Source organism: Coregonus clupeaformis, chromosome 19, assembly GCF_020615455.1.
Source record: "Coregonus clupeaformis isolate EN_2021a chromosome 19, ASM2061545v1, whole genome shotgun sequence".
NCBI classification, from domain to species: domain Eukaryota; kingdom Metazoa; phylum Chordata; class Actinopteri; order Salmoniformes; family Salmonidae; genus Coregonus; species Coregonus clupeaformis.
In genome coordinates this window covers 52,556,392-52,581,317 of record NC_059210.1, presented here as the reverse complement: position 1 = coordinate 52,581,317, position 24,926 = coordinate 52,556,392, and the positions used below count along the sequence as shown (strand labels likewise).

Here is a 24,926-nt window from a genome sequence, read left to right as displayed (position 1 = left end):
AAGGTGAGGGATCAGCCCAGAACTACACGGCAGGACCTGGTCAATGACCTGAAGAGAGCTGGGACCACAGTCTCAAAGAAAACCATTAGTAACACACTACGCCGTCATGGATTAAAATCCTGCAGCGCACGCAAGGTCCCCCTGCTCAAGCCAGCGCATGTCCAGGCCCGTCTGAAGTTTGCCAGTGACCATCTGGATGATCCAGAGGAGGAATGGGAGAAGGTCATGTGGTCTGATGAGACAAAAATAGAGCTTTTTGGTCTAAACTCCACTCGCCGTGTTTGGAGGAAGAAGAAGGATGAGTACAACCCCAAGAACACCATCCCAACCGTGAAGCATGGAGGTGGAAACATCATTCTTTGGGGATGCTTTTCTGCAAAGGGGACAGGACGACTGCACCGTATTGAGGGGAGGATGGATGGGGCCATGTATCGCAAGATCTTGGCCAACAACCTCCTTCCCTCAGTAAGAGCATTGAAGATGGGTCGTGGCTGGGTCTTCCAGCATGACAACGACCCGAAACACACAGCCAGGGCAACTAAGGACTGGCTCCGTAAGAAGCATCTCAAGGTCCTGGAGTGGCCTAGCCAGTCTCCAGACCTGAACCCAATAGAAAACCTTTGGAGGGAGCTGAAAGTCCGTATTGCCCAGCGACAGCCCCGAAACCTGAAGGATCTGGAGAAGGTCTGTATGGAGGAGTGGGCCAAAATCCCTGCTGCAGCATGTGCAAACCTGGTCAAGACCTGGTGAAGAGGCCCAAAAAAAAAACAAAAAAAAATTACAGGAAACGTATGATCTCTGTAATTGCAAACAAAGGTTTCTGTACCAAATAATAAGTTCTGCTTTTCTGATGTATCAAATACTTATGTCATGCAATAAAATGCAAATTAATTACTTAAAAATCATACAATGTGATTTTCTGGATTTTTGTTTTAGATTCCGTCTCTCACAGTAGAAGTGTACCTATGATAAAAATTACAGACCTCTACATGCTTTGTAAGTAGGAAAACCTGCAAAATCGGCAGTGTATCAAATACTTGTTCTCCCCACTGTATGTGTGTGACAAATGGGGCACTGTGGTTTTAGTTCAGAGAAAAGTGCTGTATGTATGCCTATATGTCTGTGTGCCATAGGGATGAGCACGGTTAATCGGATATCCGAACGGACGTTATTATTCGATTACTTGCGAGATTATTCATAAAAAATATGTAAATAATTATAGGCCTATTTTAACAATGAAAAGGATTTGTCTGAATTAAATAAAGTGATACATGTGACATTGCTACATACAAGTATATACCATGACAATTGACATTCTTAATTTAATAAAACCACAAACTCTTGGGCCTCCCGAGTGGCGCAGCGGTCTAAGGCACTGCATCGCACTGTTGCGACATCACTACAGCCTGGGGTTCGTCCCAGAGTTACCTCTGCTGCAGAGGATAAGTTCATTAGAGTTACCAGCCTCAGAAATTGCTGCCCAAATAAATGCTTCACAGAGTAACAGACACATCTCAACATCAACTGTTCAGAGGAGACTGTGTGAATCAGGCCTTCATGGTCGAATTGCTGCAAAGAAACAACTACTAAAGGACACCAATAAGAAGAAGAGACTTGTTTGGGCCAAGAAACATGAGCAATGGACATTAGACCGGTGGAAATTTGTCATTTGGTCTGGAGTCCAAATTGGCGATTTTTGGTTCCAACCGCCGTGTCTTTGTGAGATGTTGTGTGGGTGAACGGATTATCTCTGCATGTGTATTTCCCAACGTAAAGCACGGAGGAGGAGGTGTTATGGTCTGGGGGTGCTTTGCTGGTGACGCTGTCTGTGATTTATTTAGAATTCAAGGCACACTTAACCAGAATGGCTACCACAGCATTCTGCAGCGATATGCCATCCCATCTGGTTTGGGCTTAGTGGGACTATCACTTGTTTTTCAACAGGACAATGACCCAACACACCTCCAGGCTGTGTAAGGGCTATTTTACTAAAAAGGAGAGTGATGGAGTGCTGCATCAGATGACCTGGCCTCCACAATCCCTCAACCCAATTGAGATGGTTTGGGATGAGTTGGACGGCAGAGTGAAGGAAAAGCAGCCAACAAGTGCTCAAATATAAAATATATTTTCATTTGTTTAACACTTTTTTGGTTACTACATGATTCCATATGTGTTATTTCATAGTTTTGATGTCTTTAGTATTATTCTACAATGTAGAAAATAGTAAAAAATGTTTTATGTTGACTATGACATGCTGTGGTTTTTGAGTGTCTTATTTACTATTGGTACACATATTTAATTATAGTGATGTGTGTATATATATATATATATATATAAGTATTGATGCAGGGCTCATTAAATAAAATAAGTAATAGGAAACTTGAGTTATTACAGATTTTTGTAAAAATCTTCAATAGTGCCAATGACTCAGATGACCTTTGGGAACCATCACATTCCCCCACTCATTCAAATGTAGAAACTGGTTCATCCAGTCTGACCCCTGCTGCTGTCTCTGGCTCCACACCCACCCCCCACCCGGCCATCTAGAGGAGTGAAGAGGCCAGCCCAGAAGCGGAGGAGGGTCAGTGCACCAGCGGCAACTACCACAGAGGTAGAGGACCATTGGCACACTGTGAGAGAGGATGATGTCGAGCCACTTCCACCAACATTTTGACCTAAGAGGCAGCAGGACCTCAGCTGGACATGACTGGAATGTACAGCTCCCTTCATCTTTTCCAGATGTTATTCTTCTTGTCAGTTCTTGGTTCGCTGGTGTCTAACACCAACAAGTACATTTACATTTTTACATTTTAGTCATTTAGCAGACGCTCTTATCCAGAGCGACTTACAGTTAGTGAATACATCTTTTTTTATACTGGCCCCCCGTGGGAATCGAACCCGCAACCCTGGCGTTGCAAACGCCATGCTCTATCAACTGAGCTACATCCCTGCCGGCCATTCCCTCCCCTACCCTGGACGACGCTGGGCCAATTGTGCGCCGCCCATGAGTCTCCTGGTCGCGGCCGGCTGCGACAGAGCCTGGATTCGAACCAGGATCTCTAGTGGCACAGTTAGCACTGCGATGCAGTGCCTTAGACCACTAAGAAGCAAGCAGGAAAGAAAGAGGCAAGCCCATTTCCATCTAAGACCTATGCTGTTACATCTCACTGGTCATTTACATGGGGCTTGTGAAGTTGACAGCTCCACCTCTTTAAGGAATACCTGGGATAGGATAAAGTAATCCTTCTACCCCCCCACCCACACACACAGCGGAGTCGCTCACCACCTTCTGGTGACATTTGAAACCCCACCTCTTTAAGGAATACCTGGGATAGGATAAAGTAATCCTTCTACCCCCCACACACACAGCGGAGTCGCTCACCACCTTCCGGAGACATTTGAAACCCCACCTCTTTAAGGAATACCTGGGATTGGATAAAGTAATCCTTCTACACCCCCCCACACACAGCGGAGTCGGCTCACCACCTTCCGGAGACATTTGAAACCCCACCTCTTTAAGGAATACCTGGGATAGGATAAAGTAATCCTTCTACCCCCCCCCCCCCCAAAAATTGTAAAGTGGTCATCCCACTGGCTATAGGGTGAACGCACCAATTGGTGAGTCGCTCTGGATAAGAGCGTCTGCTAAATGACGTAAATGTGCCCTTGAGCAAGGCACTTAACCCTAATTGCTCCTGTAAGTCGCTCTGGATAAGAGCGTCTGCTAAATGACTAAAATGTAAATGTAAATGTAAGTTGAAAAACCTGAAGGACTACTGGAGAAGATCAACACTATACCAACTGCCTTTCCCCACCACTGTCATGTCTTCTAACAGGTTTCTGACTATCTCGTGGGCGCTTCATATCAGTGACCCACAAGCTGATGACCACAATGAGAAGAAGAGAGGCACAGCAAACTTTGATAGGCTCTGCAAAATCAAACCTCTCTACTCCAGCATGGTTAAAGGCCTGCAATACCCATTTTCAGCCCGCCCAGAACCTGTCCATAGATGAGAGGATGGTAGCCTCAAAGGCTAGAATTGGCCTCAAACAATATATGCGTGACAAGCCAACAAAATGGGGTTACAAACGGTTTGATTTGTTTACTAGGGGAAATCCATCTCAGCCACCGGTAAGGGACTTAGTTATGATTCCGTTATGGAATTATTGGATTTTGCACTGCTGAGGACAGGCTACAAACTGTTTGTGGACAACTTTTACACAAGCCCTACCCTGTTTACAGACCTGAGGAAGCTGAATGTATGGTCTTGCGGCACCATTCTTCCCAACAGAGTGGGTTTTTCCAAAACAAAAGTATACAACATGCCTAAGAGGGCTGAGTGGGGTACTTTGTAAAGTGGATGGATACCAGAGAGGTATCCACAAATCGTACAGGCGATCACATCAGCAGGCGTGTGAAGGACGGTAATGGGGCATGGACATTGATAGGCTACTACAATGTTCTCCACAAGACAATGAAATGGTACAAGACATTGTTCTATCACTTCATCGACATTGCTGTGGTGAATGCATTCATCCTCCAGAAGGAAATGGCTAAGAGCTGTGGACAGACCCCCATGACACAGCTAGCCTTCAGAGAGCTGCTCATCCAGGAGCTTGCTGACTACGGCACAAAGTCCACTGCAGCACCTTCTGTCCCCTCTACCTCTGTCCCCTCTACTCCTGCCACCAGTGGTGTTCACCTGCCAAAATACATAACTGCAGACATGAATGTGCCTCAGGGCAAAAAGAGCCCAGCAGGGAGGCGTCGTTGTACTCTGTGTCACAAAAAATCTCCCATCACCTGCACTACTTGTTCTGTTACCGTCTGCTTCACAGCAGAACGAGACTGCTATGGGACTTGGCATCAGCAGCACAATTGTGTAGAGGACTGTGGGTGTTCTAAATACTGTAATTGTAAATAGTTTTTTTTTCACTTTGTTTGTGGTGTGTTCACTTATGACATTAGATCAGTGTTGGCTGCTAACTTGGCCCTTATCTTAAATGGTTCACTTCTGTGTTGGGAGGCATTGGATCAGCATTCTCGTCGCGTCTCCTGTTAGTACCTTTTATGTAGGGAAGCTAATGATCCATCATGTATGACATTCCTGGGAGTGTGTAAACTTGTATTCTTTATTACCATAGCAATTTAGTATGTTCTCTATAGTTATGTATCAATTGACCAATTCGGCCACTTGGAGGGCACTTGGGTACATTTTGGCAAACTCGTGAGGGACACCTAGGAGTCTTCATACTAAATATTATGTAGCGCTCTCTTTGTTGAAGGTATCAGTCTGAAACGTTGCACATACACTGTTGCCGTCTTGTGGACAACATCTAAATTACCCCCAGCTTCCTATCTCAATATATGGCTTTTATTTTTCATTTCAAATATGATGCAACAAAAATAAAATATAAAATGTTTTTTTATTTGTTTATCTTTTACCAGATCTATTGTGTTATGTTCGCCTACATTAATTTCACATTTCCACAAACTTCAAAGTGTTTCCTTTCAAATAGTATCAAGAATATGCATATCCTTTCTTCAGGTCTTGAGCTAAAGGCAGGTAGATTTGGGTATGTCATTTTAGGCGGAAATTGAGATGAAGGGTCTGATCCTTAAGAGGATAACAAAGCAATCACTCCATCAGTGGTTTTAAATGGACACGTAAAATTAGATTTTTGATTTGACAATAACTCAGGCATGTTTTTGACCAATCCCTTAGCTTTTATCAAACTAAGTTAAGACATGTACCATGGGCCTACATTCCAAATAAATTTGGTGTAATTTGGTCCTATAGTTCATGAGAAGATTTTAAAAGTATTTTTAGCTCATTAGCGTATGTGCAAATATGCATCTCAAATTTTATTTGCCACATGCGCCAAATACAACAGGTGTAGACATTACCGTGAAATGCTTACTTACAGCCCTTAACCAACAATGCATTTATTTTTTAAATAAAAAAGTAAAATAAAACAACAACAACAAAAAAGTGTTGAGAAAAAAAGAGCAGAAGTAAAATAAAATAACAGTAGGGAGGCTATATACAGGGGGGTACCGTTGTAGAGTCAATGTGTGGGGGCACCGGCTAGTTGAGGTAGTTGAGGTAATATGTACATGTGGGTAGAGTTAAAGTGACTATGCATAAATAATTAACAGAGTAGCAGCAGCGTAAAAAGATGGGGTGGGGGTGGGGGGGGGCAGTGCAATTAGTCCGGGTAGTCATGATTAGCTGTTCAGGAGTCTTATGACTTGGGGGTAGAAGCTGTTGAGAAGCCTTTTGGACCTAGACTTGGCACTCCAGTACCGCTTACAGTGCGGTAGCAGAGAGAACAGTCTATGACTAGGGTGGCTGGAGTCTTTGACAATTTTGAGGGCCTTCCTCTGACCAAATTTTCTCAAAGACCATATTTAGAGTGAATCTGACTTAGTCCTTGAAGATTTTTATGATTATTTTAATGGTCCAATGTAGCAGTGTTTATCTCAATATAAAATCATTTTTGGGTAACAATTAAGTAACTTACTGTTTTTGTTTTTAAATTAAAATGTTAAAAAATAAACTATATTAGCTTCTTAGTAAAGCGCAATTTCTCAAACAATAATTTTGTAAGGACCGTCTGGGAGTGGTCTGAGTGGGGGAGGGGAATACTGAAAACTAGCTGTTATTGGCAGAGAGGTTTGGAACTCTCTCTCTTATTAGTGATGTCACCAGGCAGGCCAAAACTCCATCCCACCAAAACAGGCTGAAATTTCAGGCAGTCTTTTCAAGTGGCTCTTACACTTAAAGGGCATTATCATAATTTTAACAATTTCACAGTATTATTCCAACCTCATAGTGTGGAAATATACACTCAGTTGACAGTTTATTAGGTACACTCATCTAGTACTGGGTCAGACCCCGCTTTGCCTCCAGAACAGCCTTAATTCTTCGGGGCATGGGATTCTACAAGGTATTGGAAACATTCCACAGGGATGTTGGTCCATGCTGATGCGATGGCATCACGCAGTTGCTGCAGATTGGACGGCGGTACATTCATGCTGCGAACAGCCCGTTCCATCTCATCCCATAGATGCTCTATTGGGTTTGGTCAGCAACCATGTTCAGATACGCTGTGGCGTTCAATCGTTGCTCAATTGGTATCAAGGGACTTAACATGTGTCATGAAAACATTCCCCACACCAGTACACCACCACCACCAGCCTGTACTGTTGACACCAGGCAGGATGGTTCCATGGACTCATGCTGCTTATACCAAATCCTGACTCTGCCAGCATGACGCAACAGGAACCGGGATTCGTCGGACCTGGCAATGTTTTTCCACTCCTCAATTGTCCAGTGTTGGTGATCACATGCCCACTGGAACCGCTTTTTCTTGTTTTTAGCTAATAGGAGTGGAACCCAGTGTGGTCATCTGCTGCAATAGCCCATCCGTGACAAGGATTGACGAGTTGTGCTTTCTGAGATGCCATTCTGCACACCACTGTTGTACTGTACTATTTGTCTGTTTGTGGCCCACCTGTTAGCTTGCACGATTCTTGCCATTCTCCTTCGACCTCTCATCAATTAGCTGTTTTCACCCACAGGACTGCTGCTGACTGGACGTTTTTTGTTTGTCACAGCATTCTCTGTAAACCTTAGACATTGTCGTGCGTGAAGCCTAGGAGGACGGCAGTTTCTGAGATACTGGAACCGGCGCGCCTGGCACTGACGATCATACCACGCTCAAAGTCGCTTAGGTCACTTGTTTTGCCCATTCTAACATTCAATCTAAGAGTAAGTGGATGCCTGTCTGCCTGCTTTATATAGCAAGCCACGGCCACGTGACTCACTGCTGTAGGAGTGATCCATTTTCGTGAACGGGGTGGTGTACCTAAATAAACTGGCCACTAAGTGTGTGTATATAAAACACAGGAAAATCACGTTTTTGACTGCACTGGGCCTTTAAGCATTAGCGTTACATAGTCAGAAAAGTGAATTGTTAATAACTTCCTTATTTTTTAAGATATCAATGCCAAATAGAATGTATTTGATGACTCCAAAACATTTCAAGTTGATAGGCCATTGTGGAGTGGATTTTAAAAGGATTTAAATGGACACGTAAAATATGATTTCCTGATTTATCAAGAACCTAGCCATCTCTTAACCAATTTGGTGTTATTTGGACTTATGGTTAATAAGAATACGTTTGTCAAAGTTTTTCCAAAATGTCCAAGATCTATCCCAGGGTTCTTCAATTCTGGTCCTGGAGGGCCGAAACACTTCTGTTTTTTATTTCTACCTGGTAGTTAATTGCACTCACCTGGTGTCACAGGTCTGAATTAGCCCCTGATTAGAAGGAGAGGATGAAAAACAGAGGTGTTTCGGCCCTCCAGGACCGGAATTGAAGAACCCTGATCTATCCTGATGGACCTTATGGGTCCTTAAGGCAAATTTGTTCAGCATGAGGAAAGACGCCTACATACAACGTTTCAAGTCCCTAGGTCAAACGGGGCGACAGATATAAGGGTTTAAGTGAGACTGTTTATAACAGCGCCACCTATTGGCCAATCGGGGCTATTCTTTTTTTGTCCAAGTTACTCATGGCATCTAGTTTCTGCGTGCAAAATTAGAGAAAGTTACCAATAATCCCCTGCCCAGCAGCAGCAGTAGCACTGTCTCTATTGATTCGTGCAGCAAACAAGTGTTCTTTCGAATAAAGGTTGTTATAAAGTTTGACAAAAAGTGTTTCAACTATCCGGATGTCATGATATTATTTGAATAGTGAAAATATTTCAAATGCCCATCTCTAGTGTGCCAGTGTCTGTCAAAACACTATGTATGTCTCCAATGTCTCTCACTAACCTTGTGTCTGGTGCTTCCAGTTCAGAGTGTAGTGCTGTGGAGCTGGATGATGAAGGAGGCAGGACCTTCCTGAGGGTGCTGATCCACCTCATCATGCAGGACTACCCCCCGCTGGTCTCCGGCTCGCTGCAGCTCATGTTCAAACATTTCAGCCAGAGAGCAGAGGTCCTACAGGCCTTCAAACAGGTAACAGCACAATTTGTGTGTGTGTGTGCGTGCGCTTGTGTCTGATCTGTGTGTTTTTGTCTGTGTGTGTGTGGTTTCATTGCGTGTGTGTGTGTGTCTGATCTCACTGTGTGTGTTTCTGTGGTCCCTTGCAGGTCCAGTTGCTGGTATCGGAGCAGGATGTGGAGAACTACAAGCAGATCAAGACAGACCTGGACCAGCTGAGGCTGACGGTGGAGAAGTCTGAACTGTGGGTGGAGAAGAGTGGAGCCTACGGCAGTGAGGACATAGGAGACAGCCAGGGCAAGGAGCAAACCATGGAGGTACACTATACTACAGTATAGTATGCCCCCTACAGGCCACAGTCGCCACACATCATAGAGGGCTAATGGCTGAGGGAGGGCTGATTCCTAACTCGATATCCAAGTAATTTCTTCAAATCTAAATGTATTTTTGTGTTGTGTGTGATTGACAGGAGGCTGGAATCCTGAGTCCAGTACAGGGTGGGGATGTGAAGCCCCAGATAGACAGCAACAAAGCCAACAACTACAACATCGTCAAAGAGGTGGGCTGCTATTCTGTCTCCTTGTACTGTGTGTGTGTGTGTGTGGTATAGGGTTGCAAAGTTATAGGTAATTTACCTTCTTCTGTTGTTTTGGTAATTAACAGGTAATCAATGGTAACTTTGGTAATTTATACTGGAGTAACTTAATAAAATTGTATTCATATATAGAATATAATTTTTAAATCTGTGTCCATATTGACCACGAGTTTCTAGTGGATATACCATATGGTTCAAGAGAAAATACCCAAATGAATGAAAAAAGCATCTAATAAACAATGGCATTATTTTCAATTAACTCTGCATCTCTTCTAACCTATTGACTTTTTTCACAACTGCCACCAGTTTGGTGCCAAAACATTTATAACAAAGACATATTGACATAGTAAAATAATTAGTGTGTAAAAAAAATTATGTACAGCATATTTCATGCTGAAACCCTCATAATAAAGCTGCAATATGTAACTTTTTGGGCGCCACGACCAAATTCACATAGAAATGTTAGTTATAGATCTGTCATTCTCGTTGAAAGCAAGTCTAAGACTTGGCAGATCTGTTCTATGTGCACCATTTCTATGCTTCCTGTTCTTAAGTTGAATTTTTGTGTCTTTTACTTTCTGTTTTGTATACCAGCTCAAACAGCAGAACAATTCTTATCTTTTTTTCACTAACTCGTGTTGGAAAGTTTCCGGTAATATACCCTCACTTTGCAACCCTAGTGTGGTATAAGCAGCATTATCAATTACAGTCAGTGCAGTCTTTGAAAATGCACTATGACGCTGGGATAATTGATTGCCCACTAACAATTTACAGACCTCACATCACTGGCCAATGTGGGCATGTTTTATGTGGGCCAACATGAGCTGGACTTGCCTGACTTGTAACCTGACTTGCCTTTCTTAATTGCTCCTGAAGGGATAAATAAAGTTCCATTGAATTGAATGAGCTCCAGTAACACTAAATTATAGCATCTGAAAATGCAAGTGTGTTTAGACCTATTGCTATGTATCCATTAAATGCATGTATTAGTGTCTGATCTGTGTGTGTGTGTGGTCAGTAGATCCTGCTGCGGCTCAGTAAGCAGTGTTACCCCGGTAAGAAGAGTCGTGTGCAGCAGCAGAGGCTACTGAAGAACATGGGGGCTCACACTGTGGTGCTGGACCTGCTCCAGATACCTTATGAGAAGGTGAGCACATCATCACATTTCTAGATGTTTTACTCACAAGTGGAAGTAGGTGTCAAACACACACATTCACCCAGTCCAAATGGGCTTATAAAATAAGTGCTTCAGGTGAGGCCCCTCAAAGCCTGACATGAATGTTGTCATTATCAATAACCAGACTTTACCTGGATAAAGCTTGACTAGATAGGTCAGGGCTCTCTAACCCTGTTCCTGGAGAGCTACCGTCCTGTAGGTTTTAACTCCAACCCTGTTCCTGGAGAGCTACTGTCCTGTAGGTTTTCACTCCAACCCTGTTCCTAGAGCACTTCCGTCATGTAGGTTTTAACTCCAACCATGTTCCAGGAGAGCTACCGTCCTGTAGATTTAGCTCCAACCCTGTTCCTGGAGAGCTACGGTACTGTAGGTTTTCCGCTCCAACCCTAATCTAGCGCACCTAAATCTAATAATTAGCTAGTTGATATGCTGAATCTGGTTAGTTACGACTAGGGTTGAAGTGAAAACCTACAGGAGGGTAGCTCTCCAGGATGGAGAGCCCTGAGATAGATAAACACCGCCCTGGTAGGTTTGTTTGACCATCTTTATGGATTGATTTTGTGGTGACGCAGTTGTACAACTGTGTTGTGACTCATGCTCTGTCGGTCTGTCTGTCTCTCCCCAGAGTGATAAGAAGATGAATGAGATCATGACACTGGCCCACGTGTTCCTGCAGAACTTCTGTAAAGGGAACAGCCAGAACCAGGTTCTGCTCCACAAACACCTCAACCTGTTCCTCACACCAGGGGTATGCTCACATAAACACACACACACACACACACACACACACACACACACACACAAGCATGCACATGACGCATACATGCATTCACGGCACACTACGCACACGCATACACACAAACACACAATGTATGCATGCGTGTATGTTTGCCCACGCACATACACAAACACGCAGCAGCACACACGTTTGTCCACATGTTTAACAATTATTCAACAAAATAAATGCATTTTATTACAAGATATCCATATGTCAATAAATGTGAAATCACTGTACACATCTTTTCCCGCTATCCAGCTCCTGGAGGCCGAGACCATGCGCTACATCTTCATGAACAACTTCTACCTGTGCAACGATATCAGTGACCGTGTGGTCCACCATTTTGTTCACTGCATCGAGACGCACGGCCGACACGTCCAGTACCTCAAGTTCCTCCAGACCATCGTCAAGGCCGACGGGAAGTATGTCAAGAAGTGCCAGGACAAGGTCATGACCGAGGTGAGAGAAGGATGATGCGGTCTTTGGATGGCTGTGGAGACAACACAATAGCATGGTTTTCACTACCACTATCTCTAGACTAGACAGGGCTTACTAGTGCTAGAGATGTTTCAAACCGAGAGACTTAAAATGTGACTACAAAAAATAATATAAAGGGCAAGTAATGTTATTTTATAGAGTAATCAAGTTTCATAGCTGATCTGTCCTTGCCTGAAGACTCAAACTGAATTCTTCCGCTGCTCTATGTTCGCTATATACTTCAGTCTGAGACTGCCATCGTTGAAGACGGTGTTGTGGTGAGGTCTGCGGTTCATCTCTAACCAATCAGAGTATCAAAGCCAATAACGAATGTTCAAACGTCGCTTTACCCACATGTGTTCTGGCTCTGGCCCAACCCCTCGGTTTCTGGGACAAATCAGACGGTCTAGAATGGATTTCCATTCTAGAAATCGTCGGGGAGGTACTCTGATCGACTCATTGCGGAGAAGAAACTAATGTTCGTAGGCGTGGCGTAGCGTTTGACCGGAGCAAGGAGTTTGGGTAGCCAGGCAAGATCTATCCCTTCCCAAATAAAAATAAATAAAACGTGACTACTTTCTGAAAATACCTTGTGGATGAATTTGCCTCCCATTGACAGTGGTCGGAATCTTGGTTGAGGGCGTTACAGGAAGTCATCGCATTTTACATCTCAGTTTAGGTTAAGAGGAAGAGTAAACCAATATCACGGTTTACTCCCAGTACATCACTGGGGCCAATATTCCTGCCATCCAGGACCTATATACTAGGCGGTGTCAGAGACTCCAGTCACCCAAGTCATAGACTGTTCTCTCTGCTACCGCACGGCAAGCGGTACGGGAGCACCATGTCTTGGTCCAAAAGGCTCCTTAACAGCTTCTACCCCCAAGCCATAAGACTGCTGAACAATTCATCAAATGGCCACCCGGACTATTTGTCTTTGTGTTGGTCCGATGTTTCATGAGCTGAAATAAAAGATCCCAGAAATGTTCCCATTGTGGCGGTGGAGTTACGGTATGGGAAGACATAAGCTACGGACAACGAACACAATTGCATTTTATCGATGGCAATTTGAATGCACAGAGATGCCGTGACGAGATCCTGATGCCAATTGTTGTGCCATTTATCCACTGCCATCACCTCATGTTTCAGCATGATAATGCACGGCCCCATGTCGCAAGGATCTGTTCACAATTCCTGGAAGCTGAAAATGTCCCAGTTCTTCAATGGCATGCGTACTCACCAGACATGTCACTCATTGAGCATGTTTGGGATGCTCTGGATCGACGTGTACGACAGTGTGTTCCAGTTCCCGCTAATATCCAGCAACTTCGCACAGCCATTGAAGAGGATTGTGAGAACATTCCACAGGCCACAATCAACAGCCTGATCAACTCTATTCGAAGGAGATGTGTCTCGCTGCATTAGGCAAATGGTGGTCACCAGATACAGACTGGTTTTCTGATCCACGCCCCTAGCTTTATTTTTTCATCTGTGTTGTGACCAACAGTTGTACTGTACTGTATATCTGTATTCCCAGTCATGTGAAATCCATAGATTAGGGCCTAATTAATTTATTTCAATTGACTGATTTCCTTCTATGAACTGTAACTCAGTAAAATCTTTGTATATTTGTTACGAACCCCGTGGCTTTAAACGTCTAGGGTGGATGGAGAAGAGACCCGTAACATAATTCATGCAAATTAGAATCGTGACATGGAACAGTGAGAACAAAAACTACACGACAACCATAAACTACCGTCAAACATAAAAGGTTTATTTTTGAACACACGGTAAAGGTTTGGGAAAAAGGGCTGAACAGGACCCAAGAAATGAAACAATAGTGTAAAACCCTCCCAAACTGATCTTGCCTGCCTCAAGAACCGCTAAGCTACTGCTAATCATACAAAAATACAGTGGGTGGTCCACTCAGGTCTAAATAGTGTTTTTAGACAGTTTTCTTCCTACGGGTAATGTACGCCCAAGGGCAACTTGCTTAAATTCCCCTTTTCCCAGAAACACACAACAAAGTTACCAAACAGAGTAACCAGCAAATTAGTGAGTACACAAAACACCACAGTATCCATACTCACATACGGAAAATAGTCTCTAACAAAGTTACCAAACAGAGTAACCAGCAAATGAGTGAGTACACAAAACACAGGACACCACAGTATCCATACTCACAAACGGAATATAGTCTAACAAAGTTACCAAACAGAGTAACCAGCAACTTAGTGAGTACACAGGACACCACAGTATCCATACTCACATACGGAAATAGTCTCTAACAACAAACACAACTGACCGGCTTTTAAACAATGGGATGTGTGATTGAAAAACCAGAAACATGTGGTGCAGTGCAGAGGAATGTCCACTGATTGGTCCACCTCAGCAATCAGCAGACACCCCAACGACCACCAATCAGGAACATACAGGACACCTGTGATTAGGGCAGAAGGAGAGGAAAAACACAAAAAGACACAGGATACCTGTATCCGTAACAATATTGATATCAATTGCTATTGCTGTTTCGGTTAGTTCTAACTGTACTTTTTCAATGTAGAGCCCCCAGTCCTGCTCAACCTGTCTCAGATAGATCCTTTGTCCCACCCCCCACACACGCGGAGACCGGCTCAATCGGTGCCTCCAGTGATGCTATTTCTTTCATCTTTACCCAACACTTAGGTTTACCTCCACTGTACTCATATCCTTCCATATCCTTGTCTGTACATAATGCCCTGAATCTATTCTACAACGCCCGGAAATCGGCCCCTTGTTTTCTCTGTACCAACGCACTAGAAGACCAGTTCTTAAATCCTTTAGCCGTATCCTTATTCTACTCCTCCTCAGTTCCTCTGGTGATGTAGAGGTTAACCCAGGCCCTGTAGCCCCCAGTATCACTCCTGCTCCCCATGCGCTATCATTTGTTGACTTCTGTAATCGCAAAAGTCTTGGTTTCTTGCATGTTAACATCAAAAGCCTCCTCCCTAAGTTTGAGTTACTCACTGCGTTAGCACACTCAGCCAACACTGATGTTCTAGCAGTGTCTGAATCCTGGCTTAGGAAGGCCACCAAAGATCCTGAAATGTCCATTCCCAACTACAACATTTTCCATCTAGATAGAACTGCCAAAGGGGGCGGATTTGCAATCTACTGTAGAGAGAGCCTGCAGAGCTCTATCATACTATCCAGGTCTGTGCCCAAACAGTTTGAGCTTCTACTTCTAAAAATCCACCTTTCCAGAAATAAGTCTCTCACTGTTGCCGCTTGCTACAGACCCCCCTCAGCCCCCAGCTGTACCCTGAACACCATATGTGAATTGATTGACCCCATCTATCCTCAGAGATCGTATTGCTTGGTGACCTAAACTGGGATATGCTTAACACCCCGGCCGTCCTACAATCTAAACTAGATGCCCTCAATCTCACACAAATTATCAAGGAACCTACCAGGTATAACCCTAAATCCGTAAACATGGGCACCCTCATAGATATCATCCTGACTAATTTACCCTCTAAATATACCTCCACTGTCTTCAACCAGGATCTCAGCGATCACTGCCTCATTGCCTGCGTCCGTAATGGGTCCGCGGTCAAACGACCACCCCTCATCACTGTGAAACAGGCCTTTCTAATTGACCTGGCCCGGGTATCCTGGATGGATATTGACCTCATTCCGTCAGTAGAGGATGCCTGGTTGTTCTTTAAAAGTGCTTTCCTCATCTTAAATAAGCATGCCCCATTCAAAACATTCTGAACTAAGAACAGATATAGCCCCTGGTTCACCCCAGACTTGACTGCCCTTGACCAGCACAAAAACATCCTGTGGCATACGACATTAGCATCAAACAGCCCCCGCGATATGCAACTTTTCAGGGAAGTCAGGAACCAACACAATCAGTTAGGAAAGCAAAGGCTAACTTTTTCAAACAGAAATTTGCATCCTGTAGCACTAACTACAAAACGTTTTGGGACACTGTAAAGTCCATTGAGAAGAAGAGCACCTCCTCCCAGCTGCGCACTGCACTGAGGCTAGGAAACACTGTCACTACCGATAAATCTACGATAATCGAACTTTTCAACAAGCATTTTTCTACGGCTGGTCATGCTTTCCACCTGGCTACCCCTACCCCGACCACCAGCTATGCACCCTCCGCTGCAACTTGCCCATGCCCCCCCCCCGCTTCACCCAAATTCAGATAGCTGATGTTCTGAAAGAGCTGCAAAATCTGGACCCCTACAAATCAGCAGGGCTAGACAATCTGGACCCCATACAAATCAGCTGGGCTAGACAATCTGGACCCTTTCTTTCTAAAATTAGCCGCCGAAATTGTCGCAACCCCTATCACCAGCCTGTTCAACCTCTTTCGTATCGTCTGAGATCCCCAGAGATTGGAAAGCTGCCGCGGTCATCCCCCTCTTCAAAGGGGGTGACACTCTAGATCCAAACTGTTACAGACCTATATCCATCCTGCCTTGCCTTTCGAAAGTATTTGAAAGCCAAGTTAACAAACAGATCACCATCCATTTAGAATCCCACCGTACCTTCTCCGCTATGCAATCTTGTTTCCGAGCTGGTCATGGGTGTACCTCAGCCACGCTCAAGGTCCTAAACGATATAATAACCGCGATTGATAAAAGACAGTACTGTGCAGCTGTCTTCATTGACCTGGCCAAGGCTTTTGACTCTGTCAATCACCTTATTCTTATTGGCAGACTAAATAGCCTTGGTTTCTCAAATGACTGCCTTGCCTGGTTCACCAACTACTTCTCCGATAGAGTTCAATGTGTCAAATCGGAGGGCCTGTTGTCTGGACCTCTGGCAGTCTCTATGGGGGTGCCACAGGGTTCAATTCTCGGGCCGACTCTATTCTCTGTGTATATCAATGATGTCGCTCTTGCTGCTGGTGACTCTCAGATCCACCTCTATGCAGACAACACCATTTTGTATACATCTGGCCCTTCATTGGACACTGTTAACAAACCTCCAAACGAGCTTCAATGCCATACAACACTCCTTCCGTGGCCTCCAACTGCTCTTAAACGGTAGTAAAACTAAATGCATGCTCTTCAATCGAACGCTGCTTGCACCCGCCTGCCCGACTAGAATCACTACTCTCGGCGGCTCTGACTTAGAATATGTGGACAACTACAAATACCTAGGTGTCTGGTTAGACTGTAAACTCTCCTTCCAGACTCGCATCTCCAATCCAAAGTTAAATCTAGAATCGGATTCCTATTTCGTAACAAAGCCACCTTCACTCATGCTACTAAACATGCCCTCGTAAAACTGACTATCCTACCGATCCTTGACTTCGGCGATGTCATTTACAAAATAGCTTCCAACACTCTACTCTGCAAATTGGATGTAGTCCATCACAGTGCCATCCGTTTTGTCACCAAAGCCCCATATACTACCCACCATTGTGACCTGTACGCTCTCGTTGGCTGGCCCTCACTACATATTTGTCGCCAAACCCACTGGTTCCAGGTCATCTATAAATCCCTTCTAGGCAAATCCCTGCCTTATCTTAGCTCATTGGTCACCATAGCAACACCCACCCGTAGTATGCGTTCCAGCAGGTATATCTCACTGGTCATCCCCAAAGCCAACACCTCCTTTGGTCGCCATTCCTTCCAGTTCTCTGCTGCAAATGACGAACTGCAAAAATCTCTGAAGCTGGAGACACTTATCTCCCTCACTAACTTTAAGCATCAGTTGTCAGAGCAGCTTACCGATCACTGCACCTGTACACAGCCCATCTGTACCTCATCCCCATATTGTTATTTACATTTTTATTTATTTTGCTCATTTGCACCCCAGTATCTCTATTTGCACATCATCTTCTGCACATCCATCACTCCAGTGTTAATACTAAATTATAATTGTAATTATTTTGCACTATGGCCTATTTATTGCCTTACCTCCATAACTTACTACATTTGCACACACTGTATATAGATTTTCTATTGTGTTATTGACTGTACGTTTTGTTTATTCCATATGTAACTCTGTGTTGTTGTTGTTTTTATCGCAATGCTTTGATTTATCTTGGCCAGGTCGCAGTTGTAAATGAGAACTTGTTCTCAACTGGCTTACCTGGTTAAATAAAGGTGAAATAAAAAAATCTAATCAAATAGAATGATCAATATTGGTGCCCCCCACAAGTAATAAGGTATTCCCTCTCTAACCTCCACTCGTCTGTCTGTCTCCCTTTCTGTCCACCCCACCCCCAGCTGGTGAACGGTGGCGAGGACGTGCTGGTGTTCTACAATGACCGCTCCTCCTTCCCAGTGCTGTTCCAGATGATGTGCTGCGAGCGGGAGCGTGGGGACGAGGGCGGAGCCTTGGCCTACCACAACACCCTGGTAGAGCTCCTCGCCGCCTGCACCGAGGGCAAAAACGTTTACACCGAGCTGAAATGTAACTCCCTGCTGCCCCTGGATGACATCGTCAAGGTGGTCACCCACGATGACTGCATCGCTGAGGTACGGGGGAGGGGATGGGGTCATGTTGAGAGGCTGTGTGTCAGTGGGTGCTGGGGTTTGTTTCAGTAGTCTTTGATTTCATATCCTTGTATTCAACTTCCTCTGTACTGATCTGAGGATACAGAGTAAAGCAGGAGAGTATTCCATTATAGACAATTGACATGCACCTATTTTGTTTGCATACAGTGAGTGGTCAGAGGTTTGCTTAACAATTGTAATTCCAGAACAGCCAGCCTTGATATAGCCTAGCATTCATTCACCTCAGTGTAATTGCTCACACCTGTGACATCTGGATGCATGGTTTCTATTGGCCCTCCCTCCCCAGGTGAAGACGGCCTACGTGAACTTTGTGAACCACTGCTACGTGGACACGGAGGTGGAGATGAAGGAGATCTACACCAGCCACCACATCTGGAAGCTCTTTGAGAACTTCCTGGTGGACATGGCACGGGTAATGTCCTCACTAAGGTCCTCCTCACAGGAATGTGTCGCAATAGTCCAAAACAGGTTCCCTTTTCTCTGTTTCCTTGTGTCCTCTCCCTCATCTGCACTGATCTAAACACAAAATATAAGTGAAACAACATGGTGGGTCCTTTCAATGAATGGGCTTTTCCCCAGTCCAGTTAATTGTAGAATAAAAGTCATTTTGACTATTGAGATATACCCCAGGTAAGTCTCTCCCCCCTCACTCCTGAGTGACAGACTTCACATCCCCCTCTCCTCCTCTGTTTTTAGGTGTGCAACAGCACCACGGACCGTAACCATGCCGACGTTCCCCTGGAAAGGTATGTGACGGAGACTGTGGTGGCCATCGTGAAGGGCTTCTTCAGCTCCCAGTTCCCTGTCAACAACTCCAACCTGCAGGTACGGCTGGGAGAGAGGTTAACCTTGTACATGGGCATTTAAATACCTTCCCCAGGTCACTTCCAAATGTTGGACTTAGAGTAGAGGACAGTGGACCAGAGTTGGGGTCAATTCCATTTCAATTCAGTCAGTTCAGGTACTTCAGGCAAATGCTTATCCATCTTGTGGTTGGCACAACATTTTGAGTGTTATTGAAGTTTATCCTCTCCTATCATCCCTCTCTCCTTCCTCTCTCCTATGTCAGACCCACCAGCCCATCTTCATCCAGCTGCTCCAGTCTTCCTTCAGGATCTATAACTGCACCTGGATCAGCTCGGCCCAGAAGAACAACATCGAGGGCTGCATCAAAACACTGGCTGACGTGGGTGAGTCTCACAGCCAAATAATTGCACTTTGACAGGCCTTGACCAAGGTTGGTAAACTGGAAAGGCTGGTGATTGTTATGACAGGTAGACATTGCAAGTCTTTTGAGTCTCATCCAATAAACCCTGTTAGTCTGCCACCACTGTATTTAGACAATATTTGCAGAAAGTAGTTCTCTGTTGGTTGATTGGGTGTCATGTCAGCTTATGTGAATGTCTGTGTCTGGAATATATCTGGGCCAGTATTCATAAAGTGTCTCAGAGTATTCAATATGATCTACAAGGCTAAACTGATCCTATATCAGCACTCCTACTTTGAGGCTCCCTCAGTTCCTAGTTATAAAGTAGGGGTGTAGTAGTCGGACAAAACTAGTATCGTTATGGATATGGGTAATTTTCTTGATACAATTATGATCCGAGTATATTTTGAAATGATGCGTGATTGGAAAAAAAAGTTATTTTCGGGTGCCAGCAAGCATCTTTCTCATGTCAGTCAGTCACAAAGTTTCTAAACAAAGTTTTCTGTACTGTCTGTGAGTCAGTAATGTTTGTGGTCTAAATAACTCAACTTGCTAGTTTGCCTGTCTGTAAAGAGAAGGCCGGGATGTACATTGATCCTGCTGCTCTGATTGGATAGAGTGATAAATCACATGGTGAGGACGTTTCCTATCAAGCATCAATGTGCCTAACAAGTGGGGCAAGGTTAGGGAAAGAAATATGAAAAGCTAATGCGCATTCTGACTGAGTGACAGCAAACTTTGCTACCCGCTGCAAGTTGAGGACACACCCACTTCTCCGCATGCTGCTCCTAATCTGCAGCATTTTTGCAGTGAGAACGTGCAGGGAGGTATTTTGCCAACATCTATTTAGGCATATTAAAACACTTCTGTTTTTTCTGATCACGAGTATCATCCGATCGAACTATCAACTGTCAACTTACGGATACAACTACTAATACGAGTATGGCCATGTATAAAGTCTCCCTCGTCTTCTCTCCAGCCAAGGCGCGTGCCATAGCCATCCCAGTGGATCTGGACAGCCAGGTGAACACTCTGTCTCTGAAGGCACACACCAACGTGGTGCATCGTGCCGCCAAGGACTGGAGGATCTCAGCACGCACCCGGCCCCGAAAGGAGACCCTAGGAGGGCCCGACTACAAGAGCATCATCGAGAAGCTGCAGGTGATGACACACACAAATATGCATACACACACGTGCACACACACACACTATACTGCAGAGAGTATTATATTGTCTAAATTGTGTTGTGTCCAGGGTGTAGTGGCGTGTCTAGAGGAGCAGTTCAGTCCTAAGGTGCAGGCTGAGTTCTCTGTGTTGGTGGATGTACTACACAGCCCTGAGCTGCTGTTCCCAGAGGCTGCCAGACTGCGCTGTGAGAGTGGAGCCTTCATGTCCAAGTGAGTGTGGCAGAGGCACAGATGCAGTCACAGACACTGATCACAGATACACTATCTATGGGCTGCATTTACAGAGCATTTAGACCAGTGCAAAGTTTGCATTTGACCTACCATTGTTCTGGTTTGTGTTTTACTTTAGACTATCTAACTGTGACTTCTCCAAAATGTTTCCGAAAAGAAATGTTCTAATTTATTATTTTGTGTTATTCAGGATCTTCAAGTCATAGGTCACACAGGTCTGTTGGTGTGTTTAGATGACTTGAAGCCATGATACTGATCTTCCGCCTGTACCTCTCCCCTTGTCATTCAGACTGATCAAACACACCAAGAAGCTGATGGACAAAGAGGAAAAACTGTGCATTAAGATCCTGCAGACACTCAGAGAGATGCTGGACAAGAAGGAGGCCTTTGATGAGCCTGTGAGTACTGAACCAGACATGGTTAGACAAGAGTTTGTTATATACAGGGTCTTTTTGATATAGCGATGTACAGAACATCACTATGATACGGTATCAATACCCAAGGCCACGATACAAAGCACTGTATACTGTTGGTTGTCATCAACCACACTATTTGGCTGCAGTTACAGGTGAAAGCAAATTTAAAGGGGGGCTGAACTCACTGATTTTTTTTTTTTTTTTTCCACCTCCTCATTAAGAAATTATAGCAGAAATGCTAGCCATGACTGAGGCAAACAAGAGTTGTCTTGGTTCGTTCAATGCATTTGATGTGGGTGGGTTATGTTCACTATAGCCTACCATTTTGTGTTCCTCTTCATTCACTGTCGTTGAAATATCCCAAATAGCCACCGTACTTTGGCTAAAGGAATGACACTTGTGTTTGTGATGCTAACTAGGGCTGTGACAGTTTTGAATGACAGTCAAATGACCATGGTCAACGTTATAATCATTTGAATAGCAAAACAAAAAAGGTTGCACGTTTTCTCCTCTCCTCTGCTCCTGACTGTCTCAGTGTGTCCTATTTTTGGTAAGCCATTGGGTGCATGTATCTAATGATACTCATTTACTACAAAACCTTGCTGAAGCAAGGAGCAACAAAGTTTCATCACGTTGTAAAGAGTCCATGTTACCACAGTCCATGTCGGCTGCAGCCATCTTCAGTGAGCCGTCTTCAGTGAGCTGTTTGTTCCACAACACTAAATTCTGAAACTGGCTAGTTTCGTCTGTCTTTATATCGTCTTTTAGTTATGAACCAGGCTTACTTTCACTTTACTGCTTTTGGATAAAGTTTGTCAACTTGAAAATGAAGTTCATAAAACATTTCTATAACAAAAAAATATTTGGTTATGACTGTTACTTTATTTTCGTGACGGTCTTCATCCATATTCGTCGGTTACACGTTTATACAATTACCATGCCAGTCCTAATTGTAACGTTAGCTCAAAAAGTGAAAAAACCAAGCTGTTAATTTAATTGTCAGAAGATGTTTTTATTGTCACATACACCGGATAGGTGCAGGAAATGTTGTTTACAGGGTCAGCCATAGTAGTACGGCGCCCCTGGAACAAATTAGGGTTAAATGCCTTGCTCAAGGCATAAAGAACAAGTCTTGTTCATTCAACTTGACATAGGCAACAATGTATTGTAGGGTAGCTATTTCTCAATCGCAAGTCCCGAGGCGATGCATGATAATGACTCAATTGGGTAGTTCTGTAAAGAAATGGGTGGGCTGTAGGTTGATTCTGTTGCTACGATTGGATAGAGCGCACTCAGCGCAGCTGTTTCTCCGTTTACCCTTTCATTATTTAATGCCAATTCTCCCTAGGCGTTACTATTCCATGTTAGTGGGCATGACTGAAATCAAAACCCATCCCTCAAATATCCAAGGATTTAGGAACGTCATTAATTTCCTAAATCTCAAAAATCTCAGTTTTGGAAGATACTACCTTTATATGACCAAAGTTATCCTACCGTAAAACAATTAATAGCCCGGGCATTTATTTGCTTAACTCACTGAACACAACAGGCGCTTATTAGAGACAGGCTTCTATTTAAGCCAAGTGTCTATTTCCTTAATGCACACAGCTTTTTCTCATTTGCATAGTTAATTGTTCCAGCATTCACTTCCAGCATTTTAATACATTTCTTCATTTCCTGCTCTGTGTTATCATTTACACACTGTCACGTATATTTTGTCGTAGTATGCCCCTATGAAAAAATCAAAAACGTTTTCTTGACAATAACGATTGTCGCTTTTGACTGTGCATTTTCGGCAGATCTTACTTTTGCCACTAGAGGGCGATCTGCCAATATCTGGGGTCTGTACTCCTGAAGTTGATGACTGTTTTTGTGCTTGCCAGTTAGCTAGCAGTTTTCAGCTGTTAACAGCCAATGGCTAGCAGTTTCTAACTGGCGATTAAAAATGGATGATTGCCATCATTTTTTCAAGTCATTACTGAATTATTTAATGTAAGAAATCAAACGTTAAACCTCGTAAACAATTCATGGTAATTCATGGTAACCTCGTAAACAATTCATTTAGATCCGGCGTATATTTCAAACAGGCATTTATTTGCTGAAATTTGTGTCATTGCCTGGCTATTAAAAGGGACAGGTGGCTATTTGAGACTCAGTGTTCAATAAAGTTTTATGTTTTTTACACTTTTTAGTCAATTTTGACACTATAATTGATGTTTAAGACTACTATTAATGCCACAGAGGCTGTTTTTAACTAGAATTATTTTTTTTTTTGTTCCTCTTTAAGATGAAGCAGGGTTGGTTGGTTCATATTGCACTGCCATGATGGAGCGGGTGGGCTGCACTCAGATCAGGTCTTGCAGTAGCCCACAGTGCTGTAGTCTCCTCTGTTTCTCTCTGTCTCTCTGTATGTGTGGGTCCTGAGCCCAGACTTCTCATCAGTATTCTGTGGGCCGCTCCATGCTGTTATATAAGGCAGCCACTCGAGGACAAGCTCACACTGCGAGGGAGAAAGTGATGGATTAAGGGAGGGAGGGGGGAGGGGATGGCCGTGGGCAAACTCTGAACAAACAAATCAATACTGCAGGGAGCGGGGGTGCAGGAGTGCTCCTCTCTCGCTCGCTCTCTCCACCATGGGCCCGTGAAGTAGGGAGGGGGTGTTGAGAGAAAGTTATTCCTGGGTTGGTGGTCACCTCTGGAGGGTAAAGTGAAGCCTGTCTGCTGCAAGTTTTAGTAGAGGATGATCGGGAGATGTGACATTGAAGAGTTTACACACAGTAAAAGTAGTGCTGTCTTAATATGCCTTTTGGAGAATAGCGCTGGCAATAGTATTGAGATCATGTCATGTTGCTAAATGTTAATCAGTATCATACTCAAATACACAGGTGACTACGCCAGAGGTTGTACTCTGATGTGATATTATTCACAGAGTAAATGATGCAGTCAAAAGCACTGTGACATTTACAAGTGCAAAAACATATTGGTATGTTTAAAAAGCCTAAGAGTGTGTGTGTGTGTGTGTGTGTGCAAGCGTGTGTTCTGAGTGTGTGCTTGAGTGTGTATTTGTGGCATTCTCTCTGTCTGTGTGTGTAATGTCCCTGTTGCCCTGAGTGTGGAGCTGCTGTCTCACTCCACAGGAGCGTGCAAGACAAAGAGAGAAAGAGAAAAGCGAGATCCCCTGGGGCGCAGTGAGTGGGAGGTGGAGAGGTGGAGAACGAGCAAGTGGAAAAGAGAGAGAGAGAGGGAGAAAACGAGAGAGCGAGGAAGGTAGCATGTGAAGAGCCATGTGAGCAGAGGGAAAAAAGCGGGCTGCGGCT

The 24,926-nt window shown here is 44.1% G+C and overlaps 1 protein-coding gene across 1 annotated transcript in view; it reads left to right on the top strand.

Annotated features, from left to right (window-relative positions):
* LOC121532247 (inositol 1,4,5-trisphosphate receptor type 2-like) overlaps positions 1-24,926 on the top strand; it is a 149,846-nt gene that overhangs the window by 42,262 nt on the left and 82,658 nt on the right. The window contains exons 25-37 of the mRNA XM_041838078.1: positions 8,864-9,029; positions 9,164-9,331; positions 9,484-9,573; positions 10,631-10,756; positions 11,412-11,534; positions 11,823-12,023; positions 18,278-18,529; positions 18,855-18,980; positions 19,265-19,393; positions 19,638-19,758; positions 20,755-20,936; positions 21,030-21,172; positions 21,483-21,591. Of these exons, the coding sequence (XP_041694012.1) occupies positions 8,864-9,029; positions 9,164-9,331; positions 9,484-9,573; positions 10,631-10,756; positions 11,412-11,534; positions 11,823-12,023; positions 18,278-18,529; positions 18,855-18,980; positions 19,265-19,393; positions 19,638-19,758; positions 20,755-20,936; positions 21,030-21,172; positions 21,483-21,591 (1,936 nt within the window). The remainder of the gene's footprint in view (positions 1-8,863; positions 9,030-9,163; positions 9,332-9,483; positions 9,574-10,630; positions 10,757-11,411; positions 11,535-11,822; positions 12,024-18,277; positions 18,530-18,854; positions 18,981-19,264; positions 19,394-19,637; positions 19,759-20,754; positions 20,937-21,029; positions 21,173-21,482; positions 21,592-24,926) is intronic.